General features: G+C 45.0%; 1 protein-coding gene across 2 annotated transcripts in view; it reads left to right on the top strand.

The window, feature by feature from the left end:
* Nucleotides 1–3615: 3615 nt before the first annotated feature.
* The window catches only part of ASAP3 (ArfGAP with SH3 domain, ankyrin repeat and PH domain 3), a 96023-nt gene continuing 77321 nt past the window's right edge, over nucleotides 3616–22317 (top strand). Inside the window, exon 1 of one of the 2 annotated variants that reach the window (XM_061596662.1) lies at nucleotides 3616–4174. In XM_061596662.1, the coding sequence (XP_061452646.1) occupies nucleotides 4049–4174 (126 nt within the window). In that variant the 5' untranslated portion in view covers nucleotides 3616–4048. The remainder of the gene's footprint in view (nucleotides 4175–22317) is intronic. The other variant, XM_061596661.1, reaches the window with a different exon arrangement.

Genomic DNA, 22317 nt, shown 5'->3' with positions numbered 1-22317 from the left:
TCTCCACCATCCCCACTGTAGTTTTGGCAAGACGAGGGCATGTCTGTGGATTATCCTTGGGAGAGAAAGCTGTTAGATGCAGAGATTGCTTACGTGGGGTGAGTGTGAGGAGAGCAGAAGGATCTCCCCAGCCACATCCTCCTGGCCTTTTGATCATACAGCCATAATGGTGAAAGAGGCTGGACTGCACTTTAGAAGAGCGTTTAAAGGACAGACAACAATAAGCCGGGTTAGTGACTGAGAGACCACACACCCAGGCCCTTTTGCCCTCCTGTACAGAATAGCTATGCTCCCTTTAGTTCAGTGAGGCAAAACAGCCCCAGCTAATCTGGATGCTTGTAGGGGTGGACTTTGAGTGACACGCCATCGGCACTGGCGCTGATACAAGCTTGGCAATATCTTGTTTCACAGCAACATAGGAAGCTGCTTTATTCTGCGTCAGACCATTGGTCCATCTAGCTGAGTATTGTCTACATGGACTGGTAGCAGCTCTCCAGGGTTTCAGGCAGAAAATCTCTCCTAACCCTATTTGGAGATGCTGCGGATTGAACCTGGGACCTTCTGCATGCAAAGCAGGTGTTTTCTAGTTGGCATCTTGTGGCCTTTTTAGACATAGCCAGAAGCAGAGGCTGACCACTGCAGTGTTGTCATTGGAAAAGCTGCATCTAGCAGAACTCGATGCAGTGAAATCCTGTGCAAAGTAAGTCTCCTGCAGTCCAGTGGGGCTTTTGTATTTTATTGCATTACAATTTGCATTCTATGGAATATAAGGGAAAAAAGCAATAAAAGAAATATGAGAAACAATATAAGAAATAAAAGAAGCAATAAAATACAATTACAAATCATATAGCACCTGACATCGCACCAATTGCTACAACAGGCAGAAAAATCATTAAGTAGTCAGCCAAGATCCTTGGCAATTTTCAAGTGGTCCATGGAGAAAAAAGTTTGGGAACCACTGATATAATTTATAATAGCAAACTGATTCTCTGAGTGTGGATCCTTAAGTATTCACACACAAAAGGGTGATATCGGCAAGCTTGAGAGAACCACCAAGGTTTGTGGAAGTTCAAAAAGAGAAAATAAAAATAAGGGGGAGATCCCCACCAACAAACAGCTCAATGAAGACTGAGCATGCTCAATGGTCACCAAATGCTGATTAAGTGCTTGGGGGGGGGACTGGAGAGGGGGACTTGTTTGGACTATATTGGAGGTAGGCATAGCTGGCTGGTGCCCTGAACAGGAGTATTCTATGTTGCAACATTTTATTGCAGGTCCCACATTTGTTTACTTAGAAATGTTGCTCATTTCAATAGGGGCTTACTCCCCGAGTAGGTGATCTTAAACCTGCAGCTTAATTTGGCAATTAGACATGTTCCCCCCTCCTCCATTTGTCAGATTATGTTTCTGATTTTGTCCACTTCTGTAATAAAACCTGTTTGGGTTAAGTAGCATTGTGATTTGTCCTGGAGGGCTGGATGATTTGTCTTTGCCAGACTTGCCTAATTGCTGTAGCTTAGCAGAGAGGATGGAAGGTGACATTCACACTGTGCATTTAAAGCAAAAGGCTTCCCCTGTCCCAGATCCCCGGAACTGAGTTTACTCCTCATAGAATACAATTCCCAGCACCCTTAACAAACCACAGTTCTCAGGATTTGTGTGTGTGAGGCATGTGTGTAAACTCATCTGCTTAAAATGCATGGTGTGGATGTGACCCTGGACTAGCTCTGATGAGCATGCAAAAAACCCCATCCAGAAATAGAATTTTTGAGAGAAATGCTTTACAGCCCAGTCCTGTAATGTTTACTCAGAAATAAGTCTCATAGTTTTCAACAGGACTTATAGCACCCCACCTCCTTGTTCCAACACAGTTCCCTGCAAACACTGCATAGGATTGCTGACTTAGAATTATCCAGCTTTTACATTATTGGAAGAAAACAGAATCCTAAGCAAGTTTATTTATTTTATTGTACAGCGGAAAGTTTTTCTCTAAGTGGTTGCATGATGGTGTTTTGATAAATCACACTTTGACATCTCTTTATTCTGTGGAAAAGGGAATGTAATGGAACGAAACTGAAAGTGATATGAATCTTTTCTTTTTGTACTGTTTAAATGTACTAACATATGTTGCACTTATGTGGGAAAGGAGAGGGAGGACAGATATTGCCTAGAGCCCGCTTCTCCAAACTGGTGCCTTCTAGATTTTTGGACTACAACTCCCATCAGCCCCAGCCAACATGTGTTGGCTGAGGCTGATGGGAGTTGTAGTCCAAAGACCAGATTGGCAAAAGCTGGCCTAGAGTGTCCAGCAGCGGATAGTGAGAGAACTCTTGCACCTTAAAAAGTTTCACAGAAGAGGCTTGCCAGGTGCACCTACTCTGATTAGAATACTGCAATGCTGAAATAAGCCACACCTACTGAGTCTGTTTCTCTTTCTCTGTAAGGTTCTTAAAGGGACAAGGGAGCTCTAGATCAGTGGTTCCTAAACTTCCCCCCCTCCCACCATTTGAAAATTGCTGATGATTTTGGTGGACCACTTCACGATTTTTCTGCCTGTTGCAGCAATTGTAATGCGATGTGCTAGATATGGTCTTTAATTGTATCTTCATTGCTTCTTTTATATCTTATATTTTATGTTATTATATTTCAGTTTGAATGCTATGGAATGCAAATTGTAATAAATACCATAAAAGAAGCAATAAAAATACAAATAAAAATCAATATAGATGTTTAAAGCAGACATGTGGTGGTCCGTGGACCACCTGAATGAAGCTCACAGATCACCAATGGTACACAGACCACAGTCTGGGAACCCCTGGTCTAGAGGATCTGGATTTCGAAAACTCTGCTTTTGCCCTCTAATTTTGCACTTTAACGCAGACATGGATCTTCGGAATGTTGATGGACTACAGCGTCCATCATCACTGAACATTGAGGCTGCTGGCTGAGGCTGTTAAGAGTCCGACGAGATCTGGAGGGCCAAAGATTCCTCATCATCCCTCCGTTAAAGGCTCCGTTCCTTCCTTTGCACATTTGGTTGGGAGCAAAGCCCGCTGAAAATAGGATTTATTTCCGTCTAAACAAGCTCTGGATCAGACCAAAAGGCGTTTATTTATTTATAGTGTTCGTGCAGCCTGATCCCACATACATGTTTACTCGGAAGCAAATGCCATTGTGTTCCGCGAGGCTTACTCAGACAGGTGGCCAGAACTCTTTCCAACCAGAATCGCCCTGCAAAATCCTTTCCGGCTCTTTAAATCATCTCTGGAGGGGAAGGTAAAAACGCGGAAAAAAATAAAAATAACAAATGTCATCGTTCTGGGCTCCCTGGAGAGTAAAGACGAAATCGCTGATGGGATTTTCCTCTGAGTAAACATGCACAGGCTAGAGGTGCAACAACAAACCTGCCTTTGCAAAACCAATTTGGGAGGGAGTAAGTCCCATTCAACTTAATGAGTGGGCCCTTGCTTGCGAGTAAAACACATGCTGGATCAGGCCGCACGGCAGCATTGTTTTTGCAGGGACCGATTTAGCTCTGCGTTGCTAGGATTGTTGTTTTTCAGGGAGGATCTCCACGGCTTGAGATGAAGGAACTGGGTGCACGTTGCCTTTAACAGGCTTTGGGCCAAAAATCCGCGCTTGCAGGCTCGCAGGCAGCGGCGTCGTAACAATATCCCCACGTGACCGCCATGAAAGCCTCTGTTCCAACCAGCCAGGCTCAGAGGGAGCGAAGAGAAACTTACAAGAGATCGGAGAAGAGGCGCCTCTAGTCAATTACGCACCGGAGGGAAGCCAAACCGCGGGGATATGATACAAAATTGACCAGAAGGGGCGGAAGATACGGATCTTGCAAAACTATCCTCCACTCCCTCCACTTCTTTTTACTTTTCCCTAGTTCTGCTCGGCTCTCGTATCACTCTTACCTCCTTTCTCTTCTTTTCCCCCTCGCCGCCTCTTTCCCGCTTTTGGATGACTTTCTCCCCTCCTCCCCCCTCCTCCTCCCCTCCTGCGAAGGCTCCCCGATCTCCAAGGTAACGTCGCTTGCAACATGCCGGAGCAGATCAGCGTCTCCGAGTTCGTGGCCGTGACTACGGAGGATCTCAGCTCGCCGGCGGCTTCTGCCTTCACCTCCAAAATGCAGAAGTGCCGGGGGGCCGTGGCGGCGCTGGAAGAGGTGAGCGACGAAGGACGTGGAGCTGGCGGAGGGGGAAAGGAGGACCTTTGGGGGGGGAAGGGACTGGGGAGCAACCAAGATCGCCCACTCCTATATGTACAAATTGTGCTTTTTTGTGTATATAGAATGGGCACAGTTGTCTTGTTTTTGTGCGTCGGGCGGTGCACACCTGAACAGCGTGTTGACGCCGAAGCTTATTTACTCAGAAGTAAGCCGCCCTAGCATGCTCTCCGTACGGCTTACTTTTGCAGGTAATTACACAGAGGAAGGTAGGTTTAGTTCCGCGTTCCTAGCTTTTTGCCGCTTTCCCATAAACTTTATGGAGCCTTCCGTTGAGGAAAGGCGATAGCTCAGTGGCAGAGTTTCAGCTCTTGCATGCAGAAGGTCCCAGGGTCAGTCAGTCCCCAACATTTCCTGGTAATACTGGGGATGTCCTTTGCCTGTAGCCCTGGAGTGACTGCTGCCAGTCAGTGTACTGATGGATCAGTATAGACTCGATATAAGGTAGCTTCCTGAGCTTCTAACCCTCCCCCCCCAAGCCCTACCCCTACCAGTGCAGTTCCTAGAAAGCATCTTCAATCCTCCTGCCGTCTTGATCAGGACTTCCACCTTCTTTTAAGCGTCTTTTGGCACATACTTCTCTAAGGACAGGGACTGAGATGAACTCTCAGGCTCTTTTTGAGCCAAGAGGGCCAGTTTACCCGTGATACAGGGCAAATCCGCGTTTGTCTAGAGGGGACATGTGCCCTACAGAGAGCTCCCAGTAGCCCCTCCTGATGTGTTTCTGTATGACGATTTTACTTGTCTCAAATGTTTTGAGGTGGCCCCTTAAAAATGCTGGTCAAAAGGACACCTTAGTGAGGAGCTGGAGGTTTGTGTTGATTTATTTATTTATTTATTTATTTATTTTATTCCACTTATATACCACCCTTCATCAAGAGACCCCAGGGTGGTTTACAACACAGAATGGAAAAAACAATATACATCAATACTTAACGTAATATCTATACAATATAAAAAATTAAAGCAATTATAATGAGAAATACTCAGTAAAATACAAAGTCTCACAACGTAAGTTATGACCTACTTATCTCAGGTTCAACTGTAAAATGCCATACCTATATAACAGCAGCAACCTAAGATATAATTAAGGGAGGGGGAAATCAGAAGCAAGATATATAAATTACAAAAACAATGTACAAGTACAGTCTAGTCTCTGTACGCCCCTGCAGTTTCCTCTTAACGTCCAAATTTGATTCTTGCATACTCTGCCTTGAAATTCAACGTGGGAAGAGACCCAAAGCTGTCCCAGATTCAAATCAGAAAATATGTTAAATGTGTGACTGCATTCAATGTGGATCTATCATTTTGTTTTTTAAAAAAAGTAGTTTGGAGGGTTGTGGTGGAAGGAACTGGGTCCAGGGGCTTAATTATTTCTCTCTCTCCCCCCTCCCCTCCATCATCTCAGCAAAACCATCCTCTCTGGAAAGATGCTATTGGTGCTTAAGGCAACTTCCCTTCCAGGACAACGGGGGGGGGGGAGAGATTATCAAGGCTCTAGTATAGGGGAAGGGATCCCCCCTTTGCCCTTATTCTCTACTTCAACCCCACAGCTGATATTTTGGAACAGAGAACCCATGCATGTGTTTGACTAGTATGAAGCTCACTCAGCGATCTTAGGCTGGGAGATAGTGACTTACCCATTTCCCAGCCTAACCTACCTTACCTGGATGTTGTGATTGTAAAATGTATGTCACTTTGAGCTCCTTGGAGGAAATATGGGATAAAAATGGTCTTTATACACTGAATGCTCTCGTTTCCACACAATCCTAAGCTGTGATTTTATTAAACTGGGGTTTGTTTGATTGTCTGAAGCCTGCCTGCAGAGGCTTATCTACAGTGGTGTTTACTGCCAACAAGCTATGGTTTGTTGTTGGCTTTTGTATTTTAGTTTGCTTTAGCTATGGCTTGGAATTAATGTGTGAGCTGAGCACCCTTAACTGTGGTTTGGTCAGCCACCCACCACAGACACTGGCTAAGTGACAGGGGCATGAGGCAAGAATACGTGGAGGACAAATCAAAAATTTAATGAAACAAGCTATGGTTTGTTTGATCACCTGTGGGACAACTTGCAGTTAACTCGTGGCTTACAGAACCTAACCATGTCTTAGTATTAATGTGCTAACCAGACTAATGTTTTGTCTAGCTTGGCCCTCAGTTATTTCTTGTTATCTTGGTATCTGTGGCCTTCCCCAAGTAATTAAATGCCAGACATCTTGTGTGTGTGAAATGGCGACTGTCTTTAATTACAGTTATTGGCCTTCAAAGAGAGGGATATGCCCATGGGGGCTGCTGCTGCTGCCACTGCCTGCCCTCCCAAAGCATCTGCTACGTGAGGCAGCCACCCCACTTTGATGGTAGGGCTAGCCCTGAAAATAATAGTGCCACAAAACTTCTGCCTGAAAGATCTTGCATCCTGAGGCAGGAACTCACAAAGTATAGCACAGTGAACATCTGTAAAGTAAAATGATGGTTGAAGCCTTCAGAACACCTGGATCCTTAATAGGCTACATAATGACAACTTGTACTTGCCTAGTTTGGAATACATATTTTTGCTGTGACCCGACCAAACAGGCTTTTGCTGGGTGAGCTTCTTCTCTACTTGGATTAGCTCTCTCCCCACTGAACATTATATCATAGTTGTCCTCTGTCCAGATGTAAAATCCTCTCTTGGTTTTGGGGTTTTGAGAGGGGAGGGGGGACAGTGAAATTTCCACATGGTTCTTTACCATGACTGGCTCTGGGAATTACATTTCCTGGGAACGATATGCTAAGGCCGTGCATGTGGAACTACTAGTGCACATGTGCCAACACTGTGTGAACCAGCAGTGAATTCTTGGCATGGGGGAGGGAAGAGATGAGTGTTTTTTCTGAATGATCACCATTAGGATGACCATGTGTCCTGTTTTACAGAAGACAGTCCTCTATTTGAAAGCATCCTCTGTTTGAAGTGCTGTCAGATCCAAGTCTGGTTGTAACATAGGAACATAAGAAGAGTCCTGCTGGATCAGGCCAGCGGCCTGTCTAGTCCAGCATCCTGTTCTCACAGTGGCTAACCAGATGCCCATGGGAAGCCTGCAAGCAGGACCTGAGGGCCCCTGCAGTTTTCCTGCAGCTGGTACTCAGATGTATACTGCCTCTGATTGTGGAGGTAGAGCACAGCCATTGTGGCTACTAGCCATTTACCCTCCATGAATTTGTCTAATCCTCTTTTAAAGCCATCCAAGTTGGGGAGTATCACTACCTCTTGTAGGAAAGATGAAGGGAGAGCGTGAAGAGCCTTAAAGTTGCCCATCCGCTATTAACACCTGGACAACCGACTGTGCAGACGCACAGGCCAGCTGATCACAGTCTTTCTCACTATGGTGAGATGTACTTTATTTCTGGTTGAATGGCAGTAGTTGTTTCTAAATGTACATCTCTGTATGGAAATATGTGCACAAATTGATGTCCTCTTTGAGGTGTGTGGTGATGCATTTGCTTTTTTTGGCAGTTGGTTGTCTTGCTTGCCATGAAACTTCATGTTTACCTAGCCAATTTGGAATCAAGCCTATGGAGCAGCTGTGGGGAACCTTTGGCCCTCCAGATGTATTACAACTCACATAATCCCTGGCCCTTGGCCATGCTTGCTGGGATTGATAGGAGTTGCAATTCAGAAACATCTGGAAGGCCAAAGGTTTCCCACTCCTGCTACAGGGAATTGATCCACAAGTATAGAAATGTCCTGTCATCAGTATGATGTAAATACATTTAAGTTGGATTCCTGCATTGAGTGGGGGGTTGGACTTAATGACCTTATGGGACCCTTCCAACTTTACTATTGTATGATTTTAATAGCAGCCCTAACATTTGGGGTATTTTCATACATGACAGTAAAAATTTCCTCTGAATCTTTCTTATCCTAGTTTGTGTGCATATAAGACTATTAATGTAGAGCAGAAGTCAGAAGAGTCACTTTTGGAACAGAACATACGTTCTCCAACATATGCTTTGCATTTGCAATCTAAATACAGGAAATTCAAAAAGTGGCTTGAACCTGGCTAAGTCCTATGCAGAACAGATCCATTTTAATTGATGGACAAGTTAGTGGATTACTTAAATCCACTGAATTCAATGGGACTACTTTGAATATGACTTAATTAGAAACAATCCAGTGTATTTCAGTCTTTAAAAATAAAACCCCAAAAAACCACCCTGAAGGTCATTCCAAAAAAACCTGGTTAGAGGCTATTTTCAGTAGTGATGCTTTTCTTACGAGATTGAAAGTGAAATGTCCTCTGACCAGAATGTCAATGTTGCTCCCTTCCCCACTGAGTAATGCACTTTGGATTACAAATCATAGTTTGTAATCTCGCTTGTAAAAATACTTTGGTTCCAGCATAAGTGCACACAAAACTTTGAGAATGACAATCTTGGGTGATGGTGAGAATTATCCATTGCAAATTTTCAGTCTAGTACAACTGATAGCTGCTTACTTTCTGAATGCTTTGCAGTCTCTGGGGCATCTCTGGAAATATCTTGGAGCCAGAGCAGTGTAGTGCTGAACATGGGCTGCAGAGACTCTACTCTTTCAACTCTTCCGCAAGCCTCTTGTGTTGCCAACACATATTTCATTATGCTGCTACTTGAGGGTCTGCTCTAGTACAGCATGACAAAAAAGTCTGATGAAATTTATGTGAAACTGGAAAGCTTGCATGCATACACATTGGTCCAATTAAATAAATTGTTTAGGCTTTCTTTGGCTGTGTTCTTAATTTTCTTTCAAAAGTCTTGTGTACATGGTCAATCTTGCATCCTCAGGGTTCTCCCAGAGTGTCCCTCAGAGGTGGATTCAAGCTGACTCATGTCCATGTTAACTTTTTTCCCCGACTGCAGAGTCAGTTCTCAGCAATCATGATCATATTTATGGGGGGTTGGGAACCAGTGGTTTTCAGATGTTGTTGAACTTCCCATCAGGCCCAGTCAGCATGAACAATGGTCAGGGATGATGGGAGTTGTAGTCCAGCAACATCTGGAGGGCCTGAGGTTCCCAACTCCATATATCATTTTAATAAATGTATATTCTGCCTTGCTAAAAATCTCAAAGTTTGTGCTTCAAATGGATCTTGGATGCATCTTGAATCTGAAATCATTGTTGCCTTATGATTGTGAATAGCTTCGTGGGCCAATTTATTTGGGTACCAGGAGGCAGAATATAAAAGATAAAGGTAAATAATGCTAAATAATAATGCTCCTGGGCTGGGTGCCCTTGATGATCACAGGCTACCTGTCGGGTGTAGCAATTAGATTCATGTGCATTGGACTTCATGTGCATTGGACCTCATGTCTCTCCTGTGAACTGCTTCCTTGTTGTCTCTTACCGGGTGCTCAGCCAGTGCTGGGCTGGACAGGTGATGATCAAAGGGCAGCTGTGTGTTATTCTGCCTCTTTTGTATACTCTTCCCCTCCAATGATTGTAAGCTTCATCTTGATGTTGTGTTGTCTTGTGTATGACGTTCCAGATTCAAAGTAGTAATTAGAACAGATATTTTATTAATAAGCAGGCATGTTTATATGTACAACATCCATCAACTGAATGTAACCTTTGACCAAGTTAACTAACAGGCTTGCTCTTCAGATTCTATCCATTTCATAGATACAGAGTTGTATCTAACTAAGTTATACACAGAGTAAAGGTAAAAAGGTAAAGGTGTCCCCGCACTTATAGTACGACTCGTTTCCGACTCTTAGGGTGACGTCTTGCGACGTTTACTAGGCAGACCGTATATATGGGGTGGGATTGCCAGTTCCTTCCCCGGCCTTTCTTTACGCTCCAGCATATGCCGGGTACTCATTTTACCGACCACGGATGGATGGAAGGCTGAGTGGACCTCGACCCCTTTTACCGGAGATTCGACTTCCTCCTTCTGTTGGAATCGAACTCCGGCCGTGAGCAGAGCTTCGGCTGTGTTACCACCGCTTACCACTCTGCGCCACGGAGGGTCATATACACAGACCCACTGAAATTAATGGACCCAAGTTAGCCTTGTCTATACTTTTTATGGGTCAACTTGTAGGACTAACATTAGCTCCAACCCCCAGCAATAAACATAATCATAGATAAGCTTTTTTTTTATGTGGGATGGAAGAAAGTATCAAAACATTTAGATATATCATTGCTTATTTGTTTGTTATTGCATTTATATCCTACCTTCCTTCCAAGGAGTTCAAGGTGGTGTACAAGGTTCTTTTCCCTCTCAATTTTATCCTCACATCAGTCCTGTGAGGTAGGTTAGGCTAAGAGACAGTGATTGGCCCAAGATTGCCCAGTGAGTGGGGTTGAGTGGGTATTTGAACCCTGGTCTTCCAGGTCCTACTGATGGTTGAGTGGGGATTTGAACCCTGGTCTCACAGGTCCTAGTCCATCATTCCGACTACTATGCCACTGGCTGTGTATACTTCATCATTCTGACCACTATGCTACTGGCTGTGTGTACTTCAGATTTTGATGTAGCTTTTGCCTTGAGTGGGCCATTGTTTTTATTTGCTTGGCAATGTTATGCAGGCCCTGTTGAGAGGGGAAATGAAGCAACAGAATGTTCTTGTTTGGCAGATTGCAGAGTATTAGGAGCTTCATTGCCCAGAGGAAGTTGTGGCTCAAGAACTCTGTGCATTGCGGTATCTGCCTCCACAAGGAGGTTCTCATACCAGCAGAGTATAGTGCCTCTCCCCAGGACGGTATTGGCACACACTTGGTTAAGGCTATTGCATCTTACCTATGGATCAGCAGAAATGCGATATAATTAACCTGTCTGACCTCATAAGAAAAGCTCTGCTGGATCAGATCCATCTTGTCCAGCATCCTGTTCTCACAGTGGCCAGCCAGATGCTTATGAAAAGCCGGCAAGCAAGACCTGAACACAATAGTGCTCTCCTGACTTGTGATCCCCAGCAACTGGCATTCATAGGCAGACTGCCTCTAACAGTGGAGGCAGAAGCTAGCCATTGTGACTAGTAATCAGTGACAGCCTTATCCTGCCTGAACCTGCCCAATCCACTTTTAAAGCCATCCAAGGTGGTGGCCATCATCGCTTCATCTTGGAAAAGAAAATTCCATAGTTAAATTCTTTGCTGGGTGAAGAAGTGCTTGCTTTTGTCTGTCCTGAATCTTCCAGCACTCAGCTTCATTCAATGGCCCTGAGTTCTAATATTGGGAGAGAGGGAGAAAAATCCTCTCCTTATCCACTTTCTCTCTCCCCCCCCCTCCAGTTCTCTCGAGGGTAAGTCACTTTGTCCTCATTTTGCAGACAGCAAAAAACAAGGTAAAAAATCATGGCCACTGTTTGATTTCATCCCCAAACAAGGCTTTGCTCTTCTTCCAGAAGACTCGCTCTTCCCATAAGCTCACGCTGACCTACTTTTTAGATCATGGTTGGAATTCCTTCTTGGCCTGATGACCTCATGATGTTTCCAGGTCACAGATGAACTAAGGAACTCCACCTTTTGTTGGCTTTATGGTGCTGTATTTTTAAGTTGAGATTTGGTCCTGGGAGCCCAATGTAACTACTCTTCCATGCACACCTTCTCAGGGGAATTTGACCTGGGGAAAATGCTGATGAAGGTTTTGCTTCTGGAAGTGTAAATTGAGTTGTGGTTGCATTTATGTTGCAGCTTTCTTGCCTTTTTAGGGATATGATTAGTTTGTGCGTATCTGCTCCTAATTCGGTGTTGTACTCAAAGTAGCCTTAAATCAGGGCTCCTTCTGCAGTGGTTTCCACCTGCACAATAGGATTTTTCTCTCCTCCCCCTTCACACTTCTTAAATCTGTTCTAGGGGTTCTCCCAACCTTCCAGAGCAGGTCTGGGGAAGGTGTGGGGGAGGAGGGAGGAATCCTATTGCACAAGTTGGAATCCTTGTGTTGAAGGGCCACATTAGTTGGATGCTGCCCTAAGCAAATAAGTTCTGCTTATGCAGTTATGTCCATGGATGCATATGACCTCCTAGAGTTTGGCTTAAATCTTGACTTTTAAGTGTTTAAAGAGACTCCAGAGAGAGAGTTCTTGCAGTCATCTACCCTAGTGAACAAAAGTACCACTTGCCTATACTCAGATGAGGTTGGGGAGACATCACTTTTTATAGCAAACTCAGGTGCTGAGTGCCATTTGTGAGAAGTGTGCAAATCTATTTAGGGAAAAAATCCTAAGAGGAAAAACTCCCCCTTCCCAAACAACCCATTGAGGACTGAGAATGCTCAGTAGCCACAGTTTGCTGAGTGTTTTTAGTGGTGTGAGGGAGGTGGAGTGGAATGGAGCATCTTGAGAAACAGGGCTGTGGAGTCAGAGTCGTGGAGTTGGAAGCAATTTTGGGTGAAGTTGGAGTCGGTAGAAATGTTCCGACTCCGACTCCTTCATAAATGGCAAATGTATATTAACTAGTAATAACAAATTTACTGTAGTAAAATGGTAGCACAAGGCATTTCATCATCACCACCACATGAATCCAGAGTTTGGAAAAGTTACTTTTTTGAACTACAACTCCCATGAGCCCAATCCCTGGGGCTGATGGGAGTTGTAGTTTAAAAAAGTAACTTTTCCAAGCTCTGGATTCATGTGGTGGTGATGAAATGCCTTGTGCTACCATTTTACTACAGTAAATTTGTTATTACTAGTTAATGTACATTTGCCATTTATGAAGGAGTCGGAGTCGGACAGTAGAAAAATAGAGGAGTCGGAGTTGAAGGTCTGGCGTACCGACTCCACAGCCCTGTTGAGTAGGCATGGCACGCTGGCTGGAAGGCACACTAAACTGGAGCACTCTATGTTGCAACATCTTGTTGAAGGTCCCACTTCTGTGTATTGAATAGTAAGAGGATCAAGGCTAGGGCTTAACAAAGGGGTGGGCAACCTCCAGCCCACAGGCCAAATTCGGCCCGTGGGGCTGTTTGCCACAAACCGCATCCATATGCCCCACACTGGAAGTCGTATGTGACATCAGATGTGGGACAGGTAGAGACATGGCTGAATGAGCTTAACTAAGTTCTCCATGAGGAACTCAGTCCCTGCAGAAAGCAGTTTTGGCGCTGGCAAGCATAGGGCTGGCAATAGCCCCTTGTACTGTGGCTCCTGAGCATGCAGCCACCATCTGATTGTTGGGTGCTTGGCAAGTGCTGCTCAAGGGCCTTTGACAGGTGGGTGGGACAACTAGGGATGGGGTTTGGTAGCTGGTTCCTATCCATTTGAATTCCAACAGTCCGGTGTTCAGTACCGATCTGCCATTTTTTGTTCTCAGTTGTTTGCGCTATTGCCGATTCATGGTTTTTCTCAGCAAACAAAAGTAACTGCTAACAAAAATGCTAATGAAAATGCTTATGATGTAGGGACTTGTTCCACTGAGTTAAGTTAAAAATGCATCAGTGTAGAGGAAAGCTTATTACAAAGACAATAACGTAACATTTGGATTGGATTTGTTTTCAAAAAATCTGCTGTTGACACCTGCGACCTGCTGCAGAAATCAATGCAAGTCCAAAAACAGTGTGGATTGTCAGATTATGTCAAAATCCAGTATTAAATCTGATTTAGTGAATATTCTCCTCCATCCCTAGGGGCAACCCATCTGCTTCTCATCTGATTTTGTAATGACATCAGGCAATTTACAGGTGGATTATTCCACCCACTTAACAAAGTTGGGCTGCGGAGGTGGGGACAGATAAGGATCTGGCCTGTTAGGCCAAAAAGGTTCTCCAGCTCTCGTTCAGCAGGAAATGGTGGAAGTATGTGGCTGAGGGCCGTAGGACTGAGTGCAGTGAAGGCTGAACTCATGAGCAGGACGGGTTCAATGAGGATAACTGCCAATTCACCTGATCAGAGTTGCTGTTCCCCACCCCATCTTGCCTATTGTGCTCTTTTAGGGTTCTGAATGGCCAGTTAGAGGCCAGGAGTGTGTCTTGTGTAGAATGTTTTTAAGCTGTAACTGTGTTTTTAGAATATTTTTGGCTGTTTTTAGATTGCTTTGCTTTTCATTGCTGTTTTACGTTTGCGACCCTGGGCTCCTTTGGAAGGAAGGGCAAGATATACATTAAATAAGTAAAATAAATAAAAGTAGAATATTTTTGCCCAGCTCTTTTCCTGAACTAGACACCAGAGTGGCTTGAAGTATAGATTCAAATCAAATGATGACAATAAAATCAAGCTGCAGCTAACAGTAGAAATAACAGCATTTATAATTGCCATATAATTTAAAAAATAGTCAACACAAAACCAGAACCAGGTGGCTGTGGTTTAAAACAACTGAATTGTCCTTTGGCCCATTCCAAAGACGCTTAAACATGAACAGCTTTTAAGAACTGCAGAGGCAGCACAAGAAGCTATTGTTCCTGTCTGAATGGTGAGCCTGGGAGGACCTCCAGTGTTGGGAACTTGGTAACAGTGCAAGACTGATGGCCTGAAATGTGAAAAGGTGGCTGGTTTCCCTGTCCAGCTCCCTACTTCTCCTGTACTCTATTTGTCTTACCTGATTGATCTCCTTTGCTGGCAGAGGGGATTTGTAAAAGCTGCAGTAGCAAGGCTGTGGTCTGAAGGCACATGAGGTCAGCACCCTGGGTCAGGTCTGGTCAGTGCCTGGATGGGAGACTGCCAGAAACATATGTAAGCCGCCTTGGGTTTCTGTCATGAAAAGAAAGGTGGGGTATAAATGTAATAAATAAATAATAAATAATAATAAATAAGTAGTATAAACTGACGCAATGAGGAACTGAAATGTGGAACAAACTTTACGTCACCCTGTGCTGCTTCTGTTACAATGGATCTCAGAAAGATCTGTGGCCCTAGACTTCTGCTCGCTGCTAGCCTTCCCCAGGTCCCTGTTTGTTGTTGTTGGTGTTATGTGCCTTCAACTCAATTACGACTTATGGCGACCCTATGAATCAACGACCTCCAAGAGCATCTGTCATGAACCACCCTGCTCAGATTTTGTAAGTTCAGGTCTGTGGTTTCCTTTATGGAATCAATCCATCTCTTATTTGGCCTTCCTCTTTTTCTACTCCCTTCTGTTTTTCCCAGCATTATTGTCTTTTCTAGTGAATCAGGTCTTCTCATTATGTTTCCAAAGTATGATAACCTTAGTTTCAACATTTTAGCTTCAAGTGATAGTTCTGGTTTAATTTGATCTAACACCCAATTATTTGTCTTTTTTGCAGTCCATGGTATGCGCATGGAGCCTTTTAGTTCCTACAATCATTACTGGAACATTTGGGGGAAGGGCTGTAACTCAGCGGTAGAGCATTTGCTTTGCATGCAGAAAATTCCAGGTTCAGTCCTCAGCATCTCTCTCCAGTGAAGGCTTGGAAAGTGTCTCCCATCCAAAACCCTGGAGACCTGCTACTAACCAGTGTGCACAATAATGAGCTAGATGGTCTAACTCAGTATAAGGCAACTTCCAAAAAATGTCCAGGCATACCCATTACATGCATACTTAACAAAGCAAGGGGTCGAATGGTACTGAGGGGTAGTGATGGCCACCAGTGTAGACGGCTTTAAAAGATTATCAGAGAAACCCATGGAGGAGAAGGCTACCAGTGGTTACTAGTCACAATGGCTATGTTCTCCCTCCTGCTGTTAGAGGCAGTATGCTTCTGAATACCAGTTACTGGGGCTTGCAAGTGAGGAATATGCTGTTGCACTCAGGTCCTGCTTGTGGGCTTCCCATGGGCATCTGGCTGGCCACTTTGAGAACAGGATGCTGGACTAGACATGTGCTTGGTCTGATCCAAAAGGGCTTTTCTTACGTTCTTATGATGAAACAAGGGATATCATCCTAGAACAAGGGATGCAACTGCCTATTCCTCGTGAGGGTAGCCAACAAGGGTAGACACTGATGGACTACAACTCCCATCAGCCCCAGCCAGCATGACTAATGGTCAAGGACGATGGGAGTTGTAGCCCAATAACTCTAGAAACGCTCTAGAAAAATTGCCTTGGAGCAACATTTCAACCATATTCGTTTATACTGTTGTGGCTAGTGCTGCATGTTGCAATAATGAATTTCATGAGTTGGTTACTTTCTGGGCTTACTGACATGTACCTCACCTCATCCTGTCCTTGTTTGAGTCTGTATTGGTGATAGGCTGGATAGAGTTGTTGCTTTTAGGAGAAAAAAGGTCTTCCTGTGGAAGAGGAGGAGAAGTAGATGAGGGGCATTGTCCTGATTTCTCTGGGCAAGTTTTCAAACATTCAAGTGGAGATCTAATTTGTACTAATTTATATATTTAGGATAATTACATACCACTTTTCAGATCACAAATCTTTTTTGGACCCCACTCCCCTGGACACCTGACATGACTATGCTAGTCTTGCACTGAATGTAGCATTGCCAGTTTTACAAGCAATTGATGAAAGCTCTATGGCAAGGTTAGCCAATGGGGTGCTGTCCAGCTGTTTTGGACTATAATTCACATAAGCCTCAGCCAGCATAGACAGTGGTCAGGAATGATGGGAAATGTAGGCCACAACATCTGCGGGGCACTACGTTGGTTACCTCTGATCATCAGTAATGTAACTGCTTTGGAAATAGAAATGGATTGCCTTCAAGTCGATTCTGCTTTATGGCGACCCAACAAATAGGGTTTTCATGGTAAGCAGTATTCAGAGGTGGTTTTACCATTGCAGGCTCTTGTGCCTTGAACTGGACAGAAATGCAACTGATTAAGCCTTTTCTAGTGTGGAAATATAATTATGGGAAAAGCACCCACTGTTCACACTGTCTGTTAGACATTTAACGCCGGTGAGGGGAACCTTTGGCCTGCCAGATGGTGTTGAACTACAGTTCCCATCATCCCTGTCCACTGGCCATGCTTGTTGGGGCTGATGGGAGTTGTAGTTCAGCATAATCTGGAGGGCCAAATCTTCCCCTCACCTGAGTTAATGTGTGGCCCCCTGATTTATTTCTGGGCCTTCCATCCCACGTGCAAAAGAAGATGCAAATTTGCATATGTTGCAAAACTTATGCAGATTTTAATACAAATGTGCACCTGCTTTTGTGGGTGAGGCAGAGGGCCCCAATTCCAAAGAAAACCCTCTTGGTATCCCTGACTCATCTCTTTTTATGCTATGCTGCTCCTAATTTTAAACGTCATTGCCATCCTTTTCAGGCTAGGCTTCCTTAGCAGTTGGTTGTGTTTCATGCCGAACCAACCAGTTCCCACATCATTGTGGCTGGGAAAGTGGAGAATGGCTGCCATTGGTTTTACTTAACCATCAGGGTGCAAAAGAAAGGGAGGTTTCCAAAGAGTCACTCTCTTTCTGTCAGCCAGCAAAAGATTCTGCCTGGCTAGCGGGGCTCATTTGGAAGAAGTTCAGGAATGCAGTGTGCAAATTAGATTCTTGCACGGAGAGGCTCCCTGGGGTCGGCAAGGGGTCTACTGTAGGAACAGATGGCTCTGTGAGGTCACCACCAGCTGCAGGTGCAAAGCTGTCCCCTCTCTTTCATTCTGGAGACAAGCTAATCTCTTCCTTTTCTTTTCCCTCTTTGCATCTGTGGCTGAGCTGATTGTCCTTGAGGAGGCGTATATCTCGGAGGGATGCTGGACTGCAGCTGCAGAAGTCTAGTGATGCTTGCACAGCTGCCTGGCTTGGCTTCTGCTGGCATGAGCTGGGTGCCAAGACTGAGGAGATCTTAAAATAAACAATTAGTGTCTTTGGAAGATTGTGGAATATGGTCTGTAAGATGCCATTTTTGCATACTGGAGACCTTATTTTTGAACTGTTAGACATAAGAACGTAGGAAGCTGCCTTAGACTGAGTCAGGCCTTTGTTCCATCTACCTCAGTATCATCTACACTGACTGGTAGCAGTTCTCTAGGGGTTGGTTCTGGTGAAGACTAATGTCTATGGCAGGCTGAGTCTTGGATGCATACTGGGATTCCTGAACGCTCTGTGCTAAGCGTAGACAAGTTGACCCCAGCACTTGCAGAGGATGACACCAATCTGTATGCAACTTAGCAAGGCAAGTACTCTAAAATAAACCTCTTCATCTGACAAGCATAGCCTCAGTCTAGAGTCTTATTTTTAAGAGTCCCAGGCGTCTGAACACAATAGGGACATTCTCAGTCCCACCTAGAGCTTCACTCTAGAACCTTCTGCGTGCAAAGCAGATGAACTACCACTGAGCTAAGACCCCTCTCTCAAAACATAGGTATATCGGAATCTCTTAGACTCACAACATTGGTCCATCTAGATCAGTATTGTCTACAGTGACTGGCAGCTGTTCTCCACGATTTCAACTGGGGACATTTCCAGTTGTACCTGGAGATGCTGGGGATTGAGCCTGGGATCTTCTGCATGCAAAGCAGATACACTATTACGGAGCTATGGTTGGACTGTTGCTGATGGATTGTGGGGCAGTGATGTCTTCCTAGGACCTCTTCAACCCATGGGTGGGGAAGCCATGTCTCTCCAGATGTTGCTGGAGTTCAGGTCTTCTTGCCTGTAGCCAGCATTTTGAATAGTCGGGGTGATGGGACTTGTAGTCCTGCAACATTCGGAGGGCCACAGGTTCCCCATCCCTATATTAATCTAACCATCTTGCCTTGTTAAATATATATATATTCTGTATACATATATGTACATATATGTACATACATACAGGAGAGATTTCTGGAGAGCAGGGGTAGCCAGAGTGGTGCCCTCCAGAGGTTGGACTGCAGCCCTTATCATCCCTGACCATTGGCCATACTGGCTGGTGCTGATGGGAGTTGGAATCCAACATTTAAATGCCACCACATTGGCTACTCCTGCCATAGAGTGAGCGAATGTGGTTTCCAGCAGATGGATGCTTCTCCTGAGATGACAATAAAACAAATGGCCATTGTTCTTTCTCACGTTATTTATTATTATTATTGATAATTATTATGAACTGCCTTCAAGTCAATCCCGACTTATGGCGATCCTATGAATAGGGTTTTCATGGTAAGCGGGATTCAGAGGGGGTTTACCATTGCCTCCCTCTGAGGCTGAGAGGGAGTGACTGGCCCAAGGTCACCCAGTGAGCTTCATGGCTGTGTGGGGATTCAAACCCTGGTCTCCCAGGTTGTAGTCCAACACTCTAACCACTTTGCCACACTGGCTTTCTTCTTCTTCTTGTGGTGGTGGTGGTGGTGGCGGCGGTTGTTTGCAGCATTTGAGGATTTCATGCCACTGAACACAATTAGTAACGAGCCGTCTGCTTCTCTCCTGCATGTGATATTCTGGGTGCTTGTCCCTTCTGCGGTTCCTCCGATAGGTTCAGGCTTGCCAAGGGCTCTGGGTATGCTAATACAGCCCTGCCTCCTTGTCCAGGTGGACTCTTGAGGAACTGAAGGATGACTCAGCCAGCAGCTGGCAGGCAAGCAGATTCAAGCGTCTCTGATTGTTCTGTGCAAAAGGTCTTAGGTTCAAGCCCTGGCATCTCCATTTAGAACAGGGGTGGGAAACATTTTCAACCCAAGGGCCATGTTCCTTTCTGGGCTACCTTCCAAGGGCCTCCTGCTGGTGGTGGGCAGGGCCAGAGGCAAAAGTGAGTGGAGCAATGAACGCAACTACTACCTTCCTACGAAGGCTAGTTTTTCCACCACACACTCACACATTTATTTATTTTTATTTATTTAGCAAAAATTATATACTGCTTTGAATGTAGAAATCCTCTGAGCGGCTTACAGAAAAACATTAAAGTTATCAATAAAAGCATTTCAAAACAAGCAAATTAAAATCCTTTTTAAACAATTAAAACAGCAATAGACTAAAAAGATTAAAACACAGCAACATCTATTTGTCTGGATAGGTTTGTCTGAACAAAAGAGTTTTAAGCAGGGGCTGGAAAGAATATAGCAAGGGTGCCTGCTTGATGTCAGCATACAGGGAGTTCCAAAGCATGGGTGCTGCCACACCAAAATAATTATTTCTTACACATGCAGAACGAGTATTATATGTCACCTGTAACAGTGCCAGTTCCGCAGACCGAAGCACTCGAGTGGGCACATATGAGGTATGGTGGTCCCACTTCTGCCAACACCTGTGCTGCAGCATTCCACACTAAGTGCAAGGGAAGCCCCACACAGGGTGCATTGCAGTAATCCAGACTTGAAGTCACCAATGCCTAAACTATTGCAGTCATGCCCTCTCCATCCAGGCAAGCAAGAGGCAGTATGTTCAAGGGCATGTTCCAGCCAGGCAAAAACACTCGAGGAGGATGCGAAAAAGGGCTGGTGTGGGGTGTGGTCTGGGGAGATTCCCAAGGGCCAGATGGAGAGGCTGGAGGGCTACATGTGGCCCCTGAGTCCTTCCAGTCCTGAGTTAGAAGAATCAGGTTGTGGGTGATGGGTAAGACTTTTTCCAGAGACGTAGGAAGCTGCTTTATACTGAGTCAGACCATTTGGTCTGTGTAGAGCAGCCTTTCCCAACCAGTGTGCCTCAGGATGTTGTTAGACCACAACTCCTATCAGCCTTAGCTAGCATTGCCAATGGTCAGGAAGATGGGAGTTGTAGTCCAACAACATCTGGAGGCACGCTGGTTGGGAAAGGCTGGTGTAGAGTACGGTCTGCACTGATTAGCAGCAGCTGTCCAGGATTTCAGACAAGGATCTCCCCCAGTCCTACCTGGAGATGCCATTTAACTTGAGACCTTCTGTGTGCAAAGCAGGTGCTCTGCCAGTGAGCTACAACCTTTCCACTGAGCTATGACCCTGAAGAGCCAGGCACAGTAGAGCACTATTCTTCAACCTTGGGTCCAGATGTTGTCGGATTACAACTCCCATCGACCCCAGCCAGCTTAGCCGATGGCTGAGGATGATGGGAGTTGTAGTCCAACAATATTAGGGGGCCAACGGCTGAAGAACAGTGTAGTAGACAATATTGGGTGAGATGGACAATTTTTCCCCTTTTAAAACAGCTTCTTATATGATGAGCCCTGATCTTTAAAAGCAAAAGGGGCATGCAGTTGAGGAGTGTGGAATGCCAACCCTGCAGTTGAGCTCCCTGTGCCAGTACTTGGAACAGTGAGAAGGGATGGCTCTGAATAAAACCCATAAGCCCAATCCCCTGATACCTGCCAGTTTTAGCAAAATTGCACCCACCCATATCTTTTAAAACTTGAGATGGCTAACTTGAGGCCCTTTCGACTAGGGTCACATCCACACCATTGACCATTGAACTGCACTGTCACTGAGTCTGTTTTCCATCAAGTCTGCAAAACTGTAACTAGGGGAGTTATGTCTTTGCCCAGTCTGGGAACGGACTGCCAAGGCCGTTGCTATGGTAGCCATCGCGATAAACTGGGAAAAGTTCTAGCAGCTATCTGTGTGAGGCTGGTCTTCTGTGTATTGCCTCTGAACTGAGAGGTTCTCTTCTGTGTTTACCTCTGGAGAGAGAGGGGGGTGACTGAAGAAACTCTACATGTATTTACTCTTAAGCCTTTGGCCATAATGTCTTAATAAAGACTCTTAACATGCTCTAATGCTCTGAAGAAGTTTCTTGCTCAACTTAACTCCAACGTAATGTATGCTGTTTCACGCAACAACGCACACACATCAACGGGTTATGGGCCCAGATCCGCAGCGCATTACACGGGAGTAAGTTGCTGGTCTGAACGGCAGACGGAGTTCCAGAGGGCAGCTTGATTTATTGTACCAGACGGAGGTGAGCAACATGGCTGTAAACCTGTCTGGGGGAGGCTTGCCAATGGAAAGATTGACGGAGAAGAATTATGGCAGCTGGAAGCCGAGGATGCGGGCTTTGCTGATAAAAGAGGATTTATGGGACACAATAGATGGACCCACTTCGGCAGTACTGACTGCGGCCTGGATGCGTAGAGATCAGAAGGCGCAGGCTTTTATACTTCTGGCTCTATCTGACTCAACTGCTACACGTGAGAGATGTTACAAACGCCAAACAGATGTGGGACGTGTTGGAGGCTCTTCATATGCAACAGACTGCAGGATCTAGATTGTGTTTGGCACGGAAGCTTTACCAGATGCGCTTCATGGGTGAGTGCGAAATGAGTGAGCATCTCATGGAATTCAGACGTTTGTTTGCTGAGCTGACGGACCGAGGGGTCGAACACTCTGAACTTCAGAAGAC

The sequence above is a fragment of the Rhineura floridana genome, chromosome 15, assembly GCF_030035675.1.
Source record: "Rhineura floridana isolate rRhiFlo1 chromosome 15, rRhiFlo1.hap2, whole genome shotgun sequence".
Taxonomy (NCBI): domain Eukaryota; kingdom Metazoa; phylum Chordata; class Lepidosauria; order Squamata; family Rhineuridae; genus Rhineura; species Rhineura floridana.
The sequence above is the reverse complement of the archived record's forward strand: the minus strand, read 5'-3'. Positions and strand labels throughout refer to the sequence as shown.